Below are 14,363 nucleotides of genomic sequence, written 5' to 3' on the forward strand. Positions count from 1 at the left end.
GAGTAAGCAGATTCGCCTATCTTCATGATGCATGGATGTGAGTTTCGGGAGTTTAGGGGGGGGAAGGGATGGGGACGGTACTGGGAGGGCACTGGGATTCCCACAGTAATTCATTCAAGGTGCCCTTTTCCGTCTTCCCCCATTTAACCTATTGTACTCCTTTAATCCCTCCCCTCTCCTTACTTGAGGAGTTGTGATTCTCGAGAAAAGTGAATAGTAATTAAGTATGGTTGTCCCACAGCACAGTCTAATCCTCCTAAATTCTTCAGATTCAACAAGACGGAGAATTTGAAACCCGAAGATCTTCAACACTTTGACTTCCTCACACTCGGCACCTATGGATCGAATCTAAGAGAGGAAGTGGAGACGAAGTTTATGAAATACCATCGTCCGCTGTTCTTTGTCAACGCGTTCCACGAGTACAAGATCAAGACTTCGAAGAGCTTCCCATGGGTGTATCCGACGATAGTTTATAAGGAGAAGGCGGCGATTTTGAAGAATAAGAACTATCGATTCTGAGGATGGATGGATTTTTTGTATCTATATAATTTTTTGTTGTTGCTTTACGAATAATAACTTTGTATGATTATGTACATTAGACAGCTTTCCAATTTTCACAAGGTTCGAACTACTGTGGTATGATGTTGCGCTTTACTGAGAAAGCAACGTGGCAAATTTGAAGCCGTTAGAAATTCAAATTACTCGCAATTTTTAGTTGATTTTGGGCTTCAATTTTTTTTTGACATGCCTAAAACTTTGCCACTTCACCTTCCCATTGAAACGCAACAGCACATTAATTCGAACCCTGTGATTTCTCCCAAAAACTGCCGCTTTATTCCATGAGATGTTTTCTATATTTATTCATAGTTTTTATTGCTTCCTTTCCTGCTTGTTTCTTTTTTTGGTTTCATTTTAAACAATGCAAAGTTTAGTCTTAAATCTCGAATAATGATCAATTTATTGACTGAAAAATATATTCAACACAATAAGGCACAAGTGGTGAATGGGGGACTTTCAAGCTGTTTTTTTTGGGTTTTTTCTAGAACTTTCTTTTTTTTTTCCAAAAAGTATTATGCGGACCAAAATTGTTAGTGTTTTTCAAAAGTTATCAAAATTTAGTGTGTGTTGTGAAAATGTATTCTCAATGGGTGTTAGTGAAAAAATGAAATTTCAAGAAGCTGTTGAAAAAAAGGGAAAAAACGGAATCATAAAAATATCAGGCAATATAAACTCTCTCTTTTGATATGGGGATGCTGGGGGTGTGGGTTATATATGGTGTAGGTTCTCTTATCACAGAAATTGCTGACGCGCAGGTTTGAATCAGTTCCAAGCCGAGGCGTATCGGGTTGACGAGATGAGAACTCGAAACTCGAATTCGAAGAGATAAAGAATTTTGGAACGGGCATTTCCAGAATCCAGAATGCGGATCGAAGACGAGGGCCCAATCGAGTTGACGTCGTCGGAGATGGTAGGTTGTTCTGGAAGAATCGGAAGGTGAGGTGGAAGTCAAAGAGATTTGAATAGGTTTGGCTAAGGATCTAGGAATCTAGGGACGTACGGATCTAGAGACCTAAGACTTTAGGGACCTTCAGATCTAGGGACCTAGGGGTCTGGGGACCTACGGATCTAGGAACCTGCGGATCTAGGGACCTATGGATCTAGAGACCTACTGTTGGACCTGCGGAAGAGAGACCTAAGGACTTAGGGATTTACGGATCTATGGATCTATGGATCTTTGAACCTAAGTATCTAGGGACCTACCGATCTGGGGACCTATGGATCTAAGGACCTACGGATCTAGGGATCTTTGGATCTAGGAATCTAGGGATCTATGGATCTATGGATTGCCTACAAATCCAGGGACCTACGGATCCAGTAACCTACGAATCCAGGAACATAAAGATCCTACGGATCTAAGAATCTATGGATCTAAGAATCTATGGATCGAAGGATCTGGAGACCAAAGGACCTAAGGACCAGAGGACCCCAAGGACCCAAGGACCTAAGGATCTAAAAATCTGAGGATCCAAAAATCTGAAAATCCAAGGATCTACGAATCTAAGAATCAATGGACTGGGGGACATACGGATCTAAAGACCTATAAATCCAGGGACCTAGGGACCTAAGAATCTATGGATCTAAGGATCAAAGAATCTTTGAGACGTATGGACTGTAACCTAGTGAAGCTAGGCTAAAGCTAATAATAAGCTACAAATATAGCACATCACTCACCATTGTCAAATTATGACTTCACTGGCTCCTTCCAGGTAATCCACACGGGCATTTGGGATCCCTGACGCTTGCCGTTGGAGTCACAAGATTTCCGACGCAACCAGCATCCTCAGCCGATAGCTGTAAGACATGAACTTTGAACAATGAAAAAAAAACGGTTACAATAAAAGAGAAAAATGAACAGAGGAATGCGCGAAAACGAGGTGGTGGAATTGAAAAATAATTGAGATCTATGGGAGGAGAGAAGATTGGGTCAACCGCCTCCGATCGAGAGACGAGCGGAGGAATGAATGACGCCTGCCCGGACACGACGGAGGTCTTCTCCTTTATTCCGTCGCAGGAGGAGGAGGTGTCCTTGGTACTTGAGGCCACGCCCACCAGAGACACACCTCCCATGATTCATCCTGAAGAAGATGATGATGAGAAAAGTAAAGAAATAATGTTTTCTTGTTGTTTTGCAGTTGAACTTTGGACACAACACAGTTGCACTTTTAAACGGATTGATAGGAAAGGAGAGATTCCGATCTTTCTAAAAAGATTCGGTGATCTGTGATAAATTGATAATACAGTACAAAAGTGTTGCGGATCGGGCGAAGAAAAAGAAGAGAGATAGGATTTATAAACGAAAAGTGTGTGACAGGCGCGAGATGAGACGACGAGTAAATGAAAGATTTGGGGGGAAAAGTTGAAGTTAGATGAAGAAGGCGGCTACGTCATCTGGGATTGGGACACAGACTGATAAAGGATTCTTGGATTTCCGGATCAAAAGTTCAAAATTTTATATAGTTTTCTGGAAGGTGTTCTTAGAAGGGAGGTTGGTTTGAATCACTTTTTGAGCTGTGTACCGAAAATTTATCGTAAATGCTCTAATAGAAGCCCACCCAAACCGTCAACTTTGAGCTTAATTATCTCGATTCCTGTGAAAGGTATCAAAATTTAGTCAACTGATGAAATATTTATCATAATATTGCCAATATTTTATCAGTTGACAAATTTTTGATACCTTTTATAGGAACCGAGATAATTGAGTTTAAAGTTGACGGCTTTCGCGAGCTGTCAAATACGGTACTTCCATTTGAGCTCAATTATTCCGATTCCTGTAAAAGATATTAAAACTTCGTCAACTGATAAAATCTTGATAATATTATGATGAACAATTTACCCGTTAGCAATTTTTTGATATCTTTGATAGCAACCGAGATAATTGAGCTCAAAGTTGATGGTTTGGATGGTCTTTAATTAAAGCCGGTACTTAAGAAAAAATATCTTGATTTTTATTGGTGACTTCTTCATGGGAAGATTTATAGAAAGTTTTTTGAGATTGTAATTGGAAATATCTTGGATCCTGAAAAATAAGATGCAGGAATTTTCTGAGAAATTTTCTGAAAACTTCAGATACCGTATTTCCTCTAAATAGCCAATCCAAACTACAACCAATATTTTATCAGTTTTGGCTTAAAACAACTTTTTGATATCTTTCATAGGAACTGAGATAATTGAGCTCAAAATTGACGGCTTTCGTGGTCTTCTATTAGAGGAAATACAGTAATAACAAAGAATTTCAAAGCTCCTGTTTTTAGCGGAAATCCATAAGGTTCTAAATGACTAGAATGGTTTCATGATTTTTTTCGCAATTTTCTTCCCTTTTTCTTGAAATCCTAACATTCCACACTGTCTAGACCTCCTTATCTTTTATCCTGTTGTCCAATTCTTTCTCCGACTAATAGGACGTCTAATTTCCTGAACAACTTTTTAGGCATGTCGACATACGGTAGAAATTCTAGGAATTCACAAAAAACACATCAGGTGACTTACAAAAACTATACATTCCAAAAAAGCTTTTTTTCGTTCCATCAAATTTGAGAACCGGTTTCTTTTTTTGTGGCAAATTGGCAAGCATTGGTGAAACTAATTTGTTGGTAAGTTGATAGTAAAGAAGTATATAGTAAAAGTGAAAAAAGGGAAAAAGTCGAGTGACCTGGTAAGTGGCGGAAGTGACCGCATCCATATATTGGTTCCGTATACAGGTACGGCGGTTCTTCAAATATTTGCACAGTTCTATTTCGAAAAGAAAGATGGGCGAGAGAGGAGGGAAAACTATTATAAATCATTCCTTTGTAATCGTTATGTGTCAGAATCTTTATGGAATATTTATGGGCAAAAGATAACGAAGAGATATGGGAGAATACGGTATAGAAGAATCAAAGAGATCAGAAAGAAGAACAGAGTAGGGATCCCGAAAAAACCTTTCCGCCAAATCCTCTACATAATAGTTCAGTTTCATTTTCGGGAGAAACCGGGAAAACGCACTTTCCTCAGACAACCAAGTTTCGGGGGAGGAGGGTTTGTAATTAAAAATATGCTACGTCTCTCCGGAAAACAACAATAGAGACCATACCCTTCAATTGAAAGTGGTATACTGTCGCTGACCTATTGAGCCCTCACCACCGCAAATAGTCGGCATTGAAAAAGGGAGGAGAGAGAGGAAAAGGTAGTTTGTTTGGTGGTAGTCCGTAATGACTGTCCAGGTCGAGTATGTGCAATGGAACACCACTTCAGAAAAAGGAAAAGATGATGATGAGTTATATTTTGGAATGCCGAAAAAGGAAGAGCATATGGTAGGGTTCTTTGGGACATTCCGATCACATCAGTCGTTAGATTTCCCTGTGGAGACAAGCGTGTTTAAATCTAAAGTTTCAGTTTTTGATCCCACGACCCCTCATGGAGTTAAACCTGTTGAAGCCCATCCAAACCAAGTCATCTACCAGCTTAATTATTTCGATTCCTGTGAAAGGTATCAAAAATCAGACAACTGATAAAATATTGATGATATTATGATAAATATTTTATTAGTTGACAAATTATCGATATCTTTCAAAGGAATCGAGATAACCAAGCTCAAAGTTGACGGTTCCGCTATGCTTCTTTTAGAGAAAAAGTATGGCATTCTGGAATTTTGCAGAACGAACTTTCTTTTGTATGATGATAAACCATTTTAGGAAACATTAAGAACCTCTGTTCATGTATGAAACAAAATCTTCCAGATTTTTTTGTGGCATATCACTTCTAGCTCGAAAATTCAAATACCTCCTCTAATAGTGCGCAAGACAAATAAAAATTAAGCTCAATTATCTCGATTCCTGTAAGAAATATCAACAAATTGATAACTGATAATTTATTCAGCAGAACATTGCCAATATTTTATTAGTTGAAATTTTTTTAATGTCTCTTATAGAAACCGAGATAATTGAGCTCAAATTGGGATTACTGTATAATTGAGTTCAGATTAGAAGTATAGTATGCTCTAATAGAAGTCCACTAGAACCTTCAACGCTGGGCTGAATCATCTCGATTCCTATAAGGGATATCAAAAGTTTGTCAACTGATAAATTATTTATAATAATATCTGAACTGAAACAGACAGCTATGCTTCTGTTATTGGAAATTAGGTATCGAAATTGAGTTTTATTTTATATGGTAATACGGTATCTGTCAAAATGTGATTTCTAGAAGTTACATTTTCAATCTTCTACCCTTCCAGTCTGCTTTAAACTCAATACAGTCTCCCTCTCTACGATACCATCTTTCTAGATTCGATTCCAAAATACATACGCTCACCGAACTTCCCTTCCTGATCATCCATGACGTGGCTCGATGAGACAAATTAGGCGAAAATCGAAAACAAATTTGGGATAGAGACTTAAATTTGAAATTGTCCAACAAAAAAAACTGAAAAGATCCTAATCTAGCCAAATTTCCGTGTCGGTCGGTGCCCGAACCTGCAACTTTGACAGCGAGATGGTAATCTTCGAAGATTTATCGGTTTCTCCCCATTTAGACCACAATGTCATGTCCCGTTAGTTTCTCTCTCCAACTTGAGTACCCTATCCTTTTCACGGACCTAATCAAGAAGGTCATCGAATAGTCTTCTATAGGTTCGATTACAATCAGAAGGAATTCGGGAAATTTGAAAAGTATCAGAGAAAGGAACTTCTGAACGGTCAAAGTATATAGTGAGAGTTAGTACATGTGAAGTAGTTTAACTTTACTGTTACACTATTCTATCCTTTCCCTCTCCATCTCTTTCTTTTTTTGTCCCATTTCACGGTCACTGACTGACATTGCGGAAAATGCAAAAAACGGACAGAATTGACAAGAAAAACGGGAATCTATCTCTCTCTTTCGTCAAGAAAATTGTCGGGAGAGAGAAAAGATGGTATCGAAAAGTGCAATGTCCTCCTTTTGCCTGTTTTCTGCATGTTTTCCTCTTCATCGAAAAAGTTTTTGTTGAGATGACAATCAGGAGGGATAGGAGGTGCATTCCAGAGGGAATGGAGAAGTACATGTCCTCGTTCCAGAGGATTAGATCCGAAGCGGTTTTCGATGCGGGAAAATCGTATCGGGAGAAGATTCTGGAAGACGTTGGAGGCAGCAAAATACAAATAAATAATCGTGTTTTTGCAGATGGTCACTTGAAAATAGGGCTTTGTCTAATTGATGATTCTCAACAGTCACAAAACTACTGCAATTACAGATAGTATTCTTCAACTTTAATGTTGAAAACAGGATTTAGTAAATAAATGAGCTAATTGAGAGTAAAAAGGTTAATTAGAACAAGTCGGAATTGCTGCACTTTATCTGAATGGTTAAGAAAACAATTTAGAAGAACTAGGTATTTTTTTGAATTCCAAAAACACTGAAGTCTTCAAACAAATTGTCAAAAAAAATCATTCAATTCCTGAAACCCGAATGGGAGCTCTGAAATTTGAAATGTTGATTTTTTAGCTAATAACATTTAGAAAATTTTGAAACTCTGCAAAGATTGTCCGAAGCAGTATCAAAATTAATTTGTAGAATAAAAAGAATATAGAATAAAAAAGATCTGAAAACAAAAATTGCAGTAAAGCCTGTAAAAGAAGGGCGCCCAAACCAAAAAAGTTTTAGCTCAATTATCTCGGTCCGTATTAGAAATATCAAAAATGTGTCAACTGATGAAATGTTTGAGATATCACGATCAACAATTTATCAGTAAACATATTTTTCATAGCATTCACATAATCTGAGATAACTGAGCTAAAAGGGAACAGTTAGGGGCCCTTCTATTACAGGTATGACGGTAATTGTTAAAAATACGAAGCTCTGAAATGTGTTTTTTAATGTTCACAACATGTTTCAATTTAAATTTTTCTGACCTCAAAGTTTTCAAATTGAGAAATTCCAGAAATTTTCGAAATTCAGAAACTCAAAATTGCTTTGCTTGAAACAAGCGAGTTCTCTTTATTTCGAAAATCTAAAAATCCTACCAAAGCAACCACCAAACCTTTTCATAAGTTACAAAACCAATTGAGTCAATTAGTCAAAAAAGAGGCACAACCTTGTTGCCCATCACTTTCGATTTCTTTCTCTTTATTTCCAAACCGCCGAAGAACCCCAATTCATTAAAAATTTGGGATTTTCCTTCGTCCTTGAGTTCTCTTCGTTTCCATATATATTCCATCAATTTGTTCACATGGACAAACCGTTTTGGCACCTTTTCCCGTTCATACCGCCGGAGGGGATCCATAGCACATACATACCGAAAAGAGATTGAGAAGGCCAAGAAAGGCGGTCATAACCTTGGGATGAGAGCGAAACGATAAAAATCGCTCTTCTCTATGTATGCGCAACCGACCGAATGGCCGCTTTTCGGGATACACAAACGTCTTCTTATTCTTAGCCATCTCAATCTCCATCCCTCTTCTTCCGCAACCCGTAAAATATTATCTCATCTCTCCCTTTCGTTTACCTAGTATTGCGAAATGGTCCTCTTCTTTTTCTTTTTCTCTCGCGGAGTCGATTTTGTTTAGATTATAGTTATGGGATAACGGGGAAGAAGAAGAAGTAAAACGAACGATGGGATGATGCGGGGGATTGGAATTCAATCAGGGTGAGAATTGAAAATTGTTTAGATGGATGGTTGATTGGAATTCGTTTGGTTTTGCAGGAAGGGAACGAGAGAGCATAGGGTTTCAGATAAACATTTGGCGGGAGAGAAAAAAGAAAAATAGAGATTGGGGAATAGAATTTGAAAAAAAAGCTTGCATCGAGGGAAAGGCAACATGAGAAAAAGTTGAAATATTAGACAATTTTGGAAATTTCGGCTTGTAAAATTATGCTTTCAGGACCACCAGTACCAGTTGAGAAATAAAAATTCCAGAAAAATTACCATCTGCCAATGACATCTTTGCGGAATTCAACTTCATGATGGCTCACTCCGGACCAGCTGCTCCAGGAAACCGTACCGCCCGTCAATCCGGCTACGGACAGCCAGAATTCAACCCATCATCCAACCTACAATTCGTGGAATGCTAGCTTTTAGGACCACCAGAACCAGCTGGATCACCAGGACAGACAGGAATTCCAAGAAAACAAACAGCTGCTTCATTCGAGCCAACCACCCCAGCACAATGCAAGCCATGCCCAAAAGGACCACCCGGACCACCAGGGCCACCAGGAGCCCCAGGAGACCCAGGAGAAGCTGGAAACCCCAGGAACCGACGCTACCACAGGACTTCCAGGACGTGGACCACCAGGATCATCAGAAAAGTTTGGACATCCAGGACCACAAAGAGACGCAGGAGCACAAGCCCAATCCGATCCACTTACACCAGGAGAACCACGGGAAGCAGTAGATGCTGGTTAGTCCTAAACCAATTCAAATTTTCTATTCAGTCTCATAATATTTTTCTCTTTTCAGGACCAGATGGACCACCATGACCACCAGGAACTCCAGGAGACCTAAGAGAGGCTGGAACCCCAGGAAACCCAGAAGCCGACGCTACCCCAGGGTTTCCAGAAGCATGTGGACCCCCAGGACCACCAGGTGGCCCAGGAGCACCAGCCCAATCCGAGTCACTCACCCCAAGAGCACCAGGAGATGCTGGCAAGCTTCGAATCAATTCAAATTTCTATTTAGTCCCACAATCTTTTTGACTTTTCAGGACCAGTCGGATCATCTGGACCACCAGGACCAAAGAGGCATTATAAATCGGATCAGTTAGAAAAATTTCCACGAAGGTAATCTCAATTCGGACAGGCTTGATGGTCATAACAGTTCATTCAAATTCCAGAAGAAAAATATTTCAACTAGACATCGAAAATGATGATCTAAAGAATCAAAATTTTTATATTTCTAAAGTAATTACGATGGTTCAGCAATCAAGTAAAAATAATACAGTTATCGAGGCTTTAGCTATAGGCTAGCTTAAAATGCTTTCAATCAAGTTTTCTGGCATATGTACACGGAATTTTATCAGAATTGTGGTGAACGTAATGTTCTTACCAGTTCTTGCGAATACTTAGAAGCTATTCCACTGATCAAGTATTCTTCTGAGTATTCCTCGAACGCGTTTTTAGCATGCTAGGAATGCATTCTGGCTTTTTGAAACCAAAAAAAGTGTTTTGATGTTTTTGATTAATGGTATTAACAGGAAATTGTTTTGTAGAAAAATTTATTCCTTTTTCAATAACCAAACCATGGGAAAAGACAAATAAATAAAAGCGAATTGCACAATTAATGAGAAAAAGACACCGTTTAGCGGCGAGTTCCGTCCTCGAAGAAGACTCCTCCGTCGAGAGCGCAGTACTTTGGACAGATTCCCTTCTCTCCTGGAGTTCCGGCTTGTCCTGGTGGTCCTGGTGGTCCGGCTTGTCCGTCGATTCCTGGTGGTCCGTCTGGTCCTGGAGATCCCTTTGGTCCTGGTGGTCCAGCTGGTCCGTCGTTTCCTGGTGCTCCTGGTGGTCCTGGTGGTCCGGCTGGTCCTGAAAAGAGAAGAAGATTGAGATACTGAATAGAAGAGTTGAATAAATTTGAAACTTACCAGCATCTCCTGCCTCTCCTGGTGCTCCTGGGGTAAGTGGCTCGGATTGGGCTGGTGCTCCTGGGTCTCCTTGTGGTCCTGGTTGTCCGGCCTCTCCTGGTGGTCCTGGTGGTCCACGTGGTCCTGGAAGTCCTGAGGTGGCGTCGGTTCCTGGGCGTCCTGGGGTTCCAGCCTCTCCTGGGTCTCCTGGGGCTCCTGGTGGTCCTGGTGGTCCGGGTGGTCCTTGTGGGCATGGCTTGCATGGTGGTGGGGTGGTTGGCTCGCATGGAGCAGTTGGTGGTTTTCCTGGGACTCCTGGCTGTCCTGGTGATCCTGGACGTCCTGGCTTTCCTGGCTTTCCTGGTTGTCCAGCTGGTCCTGGTGGTCCTGGAAGGCAGCATCCCTCGCATTGGAGGTTGGCTGATGGGTTGACTTCTGGCTGTCCGTAGCCGGATTGACGGGCGGTACGGTTTCCTGGAGCAGCTGGGCCGGAATGAGTCTTCATGAAGTTGACTTCCGCAAAGATGTCCTTGGCGGAGCCCTAGAAAATGAGAAGGTAATGTGAGTTGATATGGTGAAGCTATAGAAGAAAGACGAAAGAAAAAAGAAGGAAAAAACTGTACCTTGCAGAAGGAGAGCTCATGGTTCATTTGTTGACGCACATGGGACACATAGTTGTAGACCATTGGTAGTGTGAGCACCACCGAAAGAACGGCCACAATCGAGAATGAAACTGCGGCATAGGCGACAAATTTATAGGCCTTGGTGCGGCCATCAGAAGAGTCCATGATGCGTTGTTTGGATCGTTCCCTGATCTGGATTGGATCAAGTGATGATGGTTTTGAAGCTGAAGCCGTTCGCTTTTATACTCGGATGCTTCTGAACATGTGTACCGCCCAGCATTACTAGTATAGCCCTGCGCAAGGCGGCCTCCCCCTCTCAACCGCCTCCTAGAACCGTCACAACTTTTCTTGATAACAATTCACTTTCATCAGTTTTTGTCAACTTTCCATCAATTGGCGTTCGCCTCTCTTACTTCTCCATATTCACTCTCTTTCTCTCTATGACCCGATTTTTTTTTGAAATAAACATGGATAAAGAAGCGTCGTGGAGTAGAAGAGAGACGAGTAGGTAATCAGGACGACTGGATGAAATACGAGGTGCTGATAAGAGTTTCGAATTTTCATTGTTGGATAATTAAACAACTCGTTGAGCTTGTAGAACGTTACATTCAAAATCCGTTCTATTGAAGTGAATAAATTCGTTTCTATCTGAAAAATAATTTTTCTGAAACAAAGATTCGTAGCTGGCTTCATGGAGAATTTTCTATTTTTGACATAATTCTTCGCACTTGGACCATGTTTCCATTAACCATAAAACCTGTAATAGAAGGGCCCCACGCTGTCAAGTTTGAGCTCAGTTATCTCGGTTCCTTTGAAAGATAGAAAAAACGTGTCAATTGATGAAATATCGACGATATTATGCAAAACATTTTTTCAGTTGACAAATTTTTGGTATCTCTAATAGAAATTGAGATAATTAAGCTCAAAGTGAACGTATTGAGTGTTCATTCGAGCATTTACACTGCCATGGACTTCTCCATTTTTCGATTATCGAATTTTTCATTAGGTTCATTTTGAATATTCCTCTATTACACTTCCAGACTAGAAACTCTAAAATTCCAGCTTGCTTATTTTGTAAATCATTCTCTCCTCTTCCTTCCTTATCATATCAATTTTATCAAAACCTATCATTTTTCTTTTTCCTCTCCTTCGTGTTCGTTTTTGCGCAGCCAGCAGTACCTCCACTGGAAAACTAGTTCATCAACTGGTATCCCCCTTCGTACGGTCAGATACATATCACTAATTATATTTTCCCGTTATCTCTGTCGTCGTCGTTGTCCAACATCTTCTACTTCTCGATTCGGATAGTCTGGTCTGAGGAAGACTTTTTGGCATTTGCAGCAGAATCACAATAACACAAGCAAATCTCATTAGGTGTCTCTCTCTCTCAACCCTCTTTTTCACATTCCTTTATGAAGAATGCCACGTCATCAGTGCCAAAAAGAAGAGGAAGAAGAAGAAGACTGAAGACAAAAAGGAGAAAAAGACAACAAAAAACAATAGCAGAATCGTAATAAAAACAAATGTAACATATATTCAAAATGACGCATACATGTATAAAAGAGAGCCGAAGTGGGAAAGAAAAGAGTTTCCCAAATAAGAAAAATGTCACAAGTTTTGAAGAAAGCAGATGATGTGACGGTTGTTACTTCTAGATTGGTATTCCCGGTGCCGGAAATGAGGACCAAGGTAATAACTGAAAAATTTTTTGAGTCTTTTGAAAATATTTCAGTGGGAGAGACTTTGGCCGAAAGATGAGAGAGGTTCAGCTGTAACTAGTCAGGTGAGCTGCCAATTAACAAAATTTTGTCGGATGTTTCTCGAAACGTTTCTGACCATAATGAAGCTAATTCGCTTTTTTTGAAGCTCACAAAGTTTTAAATTTTTTGCCTGCAAGTCTTTTTGAAAGTGTGGACAGGGTGGCGCATAATTTCCCGGACTGATAAAAAGGGTATACCGTAAAACCTGTATTAGAAGGGGCGGCCCTTCCATTTTTCCACGGAACCTCCGGAGGGCCCTTCTATTACAGGGACCCTTCAATTAGAGGGGCCCTTCTATTTTTCCGGTCATTTCCCCCGGAATGTTTTTCACTGAAAACGTACGGAAATTTTAAAATTCGAGACACATTCTATTACGGGGGCCTTTCTATTACAGGGGGCCCTTCTATTTTTCCAAACCCCTCTCGGAGGGCTCTTCTATTAGAGCGGCTCTTCTATGGAAGGGACCCTTCTAATACAGGTTTTACGGTATCTTTAGACACCAGTATCTTTTAAGCACGAAAATTCGTAGAAACATATTTTAAGTTTCCTTCAAAACTACTGAATTTTCAAAACAATTGCTCAAGTCTAGGTATTGTTATGATGGTCCAGAGATGAAATGTTTCTTACACACCGATGTAATGGGACGAATCAACTTTGAGATGCGAAATAGGTTGAAACTTTGTTAGCGTACTACTGAATTATTTGAATTTTGCACTCAGAATTTTAGTTCAGTACAATGCTTTATTCAAGTTTAATGCTAGCACAAACTTGAGTCCGGGTAATTATAGCCACCCTCTACAGTCATCGTTTATGAAAACCTAATTTTGAGAGCCCAGTAAAATCTTTTGAAGTTTCTTTTCAAAAATTTCAGGAGTCAATTGTCCGGTCGCGTGTACAACGTTATAGTGTTCATGACTCCAAACAGATTTCTAAACAGGTAACTTGCTCAAAATCTGAAATTTACAAGATGTTGATACTTTCAGATTGGATATGTAAACACTGTGAACACTGCTAGAGTTTATTCGGTAATTGAATTTTCTTAAATTTCATTTTTTAGAAATTTCCAATTTCCAGGATGGAGACGTCACTTGGTGCTGGGTGGTCCACAACAAGCTTCAGCCATGCGTCAAAAGCACTCCGAATGGAAAAGTCTTCACATCGACTTGTTTTATTCAACCGTCTATCAATCAATAAAATTTTTGCTTTGTTTTGCTTCTTTAAAAAATGTTTGTGTTTTCATCCAACTGAATTCTGATTCCCACAACATAATAGTCTTCGTACTGACAAGCGATATTGAGAAGAGATCAAAACGCATAGGAAAATATTGGAAATCATCACACACGCCTGAATGATGTTGAAAAATAAAAGGAGATTGTTCAGAAGTAAGCTGAAATTTTCTTGACTTCTTGGAAACGGATTTGCTAGCTCACAACGTCCCAAACGAGGATGGATTAACAGAAACTGAACGGATGAAATTGATTATGGAGATTTCAAATTCAACGATGAAATACGTTTTCGTCAAATTATATACCAATTTAGTGTTATTTTCAATTACGGTTGCTGCATGAGAAATCGAATCTCTTTTTCTTCGTTTTTCCCCGGCACGATATCTAGCATTCAGAGCGAAAAACAAAATTATAGTGAGGAGAGTTGGTAGCCACTGAAATTAAAAACTTAAAATTGACATACCATAAAACCTGTATTAAAAGGACCTTTTTAATAAAACCTCTAACAGAAGAGCGTTCCGAGAGGAGCGTATCTGAAAGTTTCGAAACTCACATAGTTCATAATATTCTCAATTTGGGTGTACATTTTCTGTATACTGTTATCATTCTTGGAAAATAAATGTGTCGCTTGTATGGACCAAATTGTCTCCGATGAGTTTGTAATAAACGCAAATGGGTTTTTGA

The 14,363-nt window shown here is 39.7% G+C and overlaps 4 protein-coding genes across 4 annotated transcripts in view; 3 read left to right on the forward strand and 1 right to left on the reverse strand.

Moving 5' to 3' along the window:
* Positions 1-519, forward strand: part of CBG11382 — a gene marked incomplete at both ends in the record, with an annotated part of 3,775 nt that extends 3,256 nt beyond the window's left edge. The window contains one exon of the mRNA XM_045236502.1: positions 270-519. Coding sequence (XP_045094546.1) covers positions 270-519 — 250 coding nt within the window. The remainder of the gene's footprint in view (positions 1-269) is intronic.
* A 1,945-nt stretch (positions 520-2,464) lies between these two features.
* On the forward strand, positions 2,465-9,204 carry CBG11381 (the record flags this gene model as incomplete). The annotated part of the gene is given in 4 exon segments (XM_002635106.1): positions 2,465-2,660; positions 8,429-8,571; positions 8,591-8,909; positions 9,005-9,204. The coding sequence occupies 4 exon segments, from the start codon at positions 2,465-2,467 to the stop codon at positions 9,202-9,204; spliced, it is 858 nt and encodes a 285-aa protein (XP_002635152.1).
* Positions 9,205-9,805: 601 nt separating this feature from the next.
* Positions 9,806-10,858, reverse strand: Cbr-col-43 (the record flags this gene model as incomplete). The annotated part of the gene is made up of 3 exons (XM_002635105.1): positions 9,806-10,032; positions 10,092-10,611; positions 10,694-10,858. 3 exons carry the CDS (start codon positions 10,856-10,858, stop codon positions 9,806-9,808), a joined length of 912 nt encoding a protein of 303 aa, XP_002635151.1.
* A 1,440-nt stretch (positions 10,859-12,298) lies between these two features.
* On the forward strand, positions 12,299-13,647 carry Cbr-sth-1 (the record flags this gene model as incomplete). Its single annotated transcript, XM_002635104.1, has 5 exons — positions 12,299-12,382; positions 12,426-12,476; positions 13,325-13,390; positions 13,437-13,478; positions 13,528-13,647. The coding sequence occupies 5 exons, from the start codon at positions 12,299-12,301 to the stop codon at positions 13,645-13,647; spliced, it is 363 nt and encodes a 120-aa protein (XP_002635150.1).
* Between the last annotated feature and the right edge of the window lie 716 nt (positions 13,648-14,363).

The sequence above is a fragment of the Caenorhabditis briggsae genome (genome assembly GCF_000004555.2).
Source record: "Caenorhabditis briggsae complete genome, chrV, whole genome shotgun sequence".
Lineage (NCBI taxonomy): Eukaryota > Metazoa > Nematoda > Chromadorea > Rhabditida > Rhabditidae > Caenorhabditis > Caenorhabditis briggsae.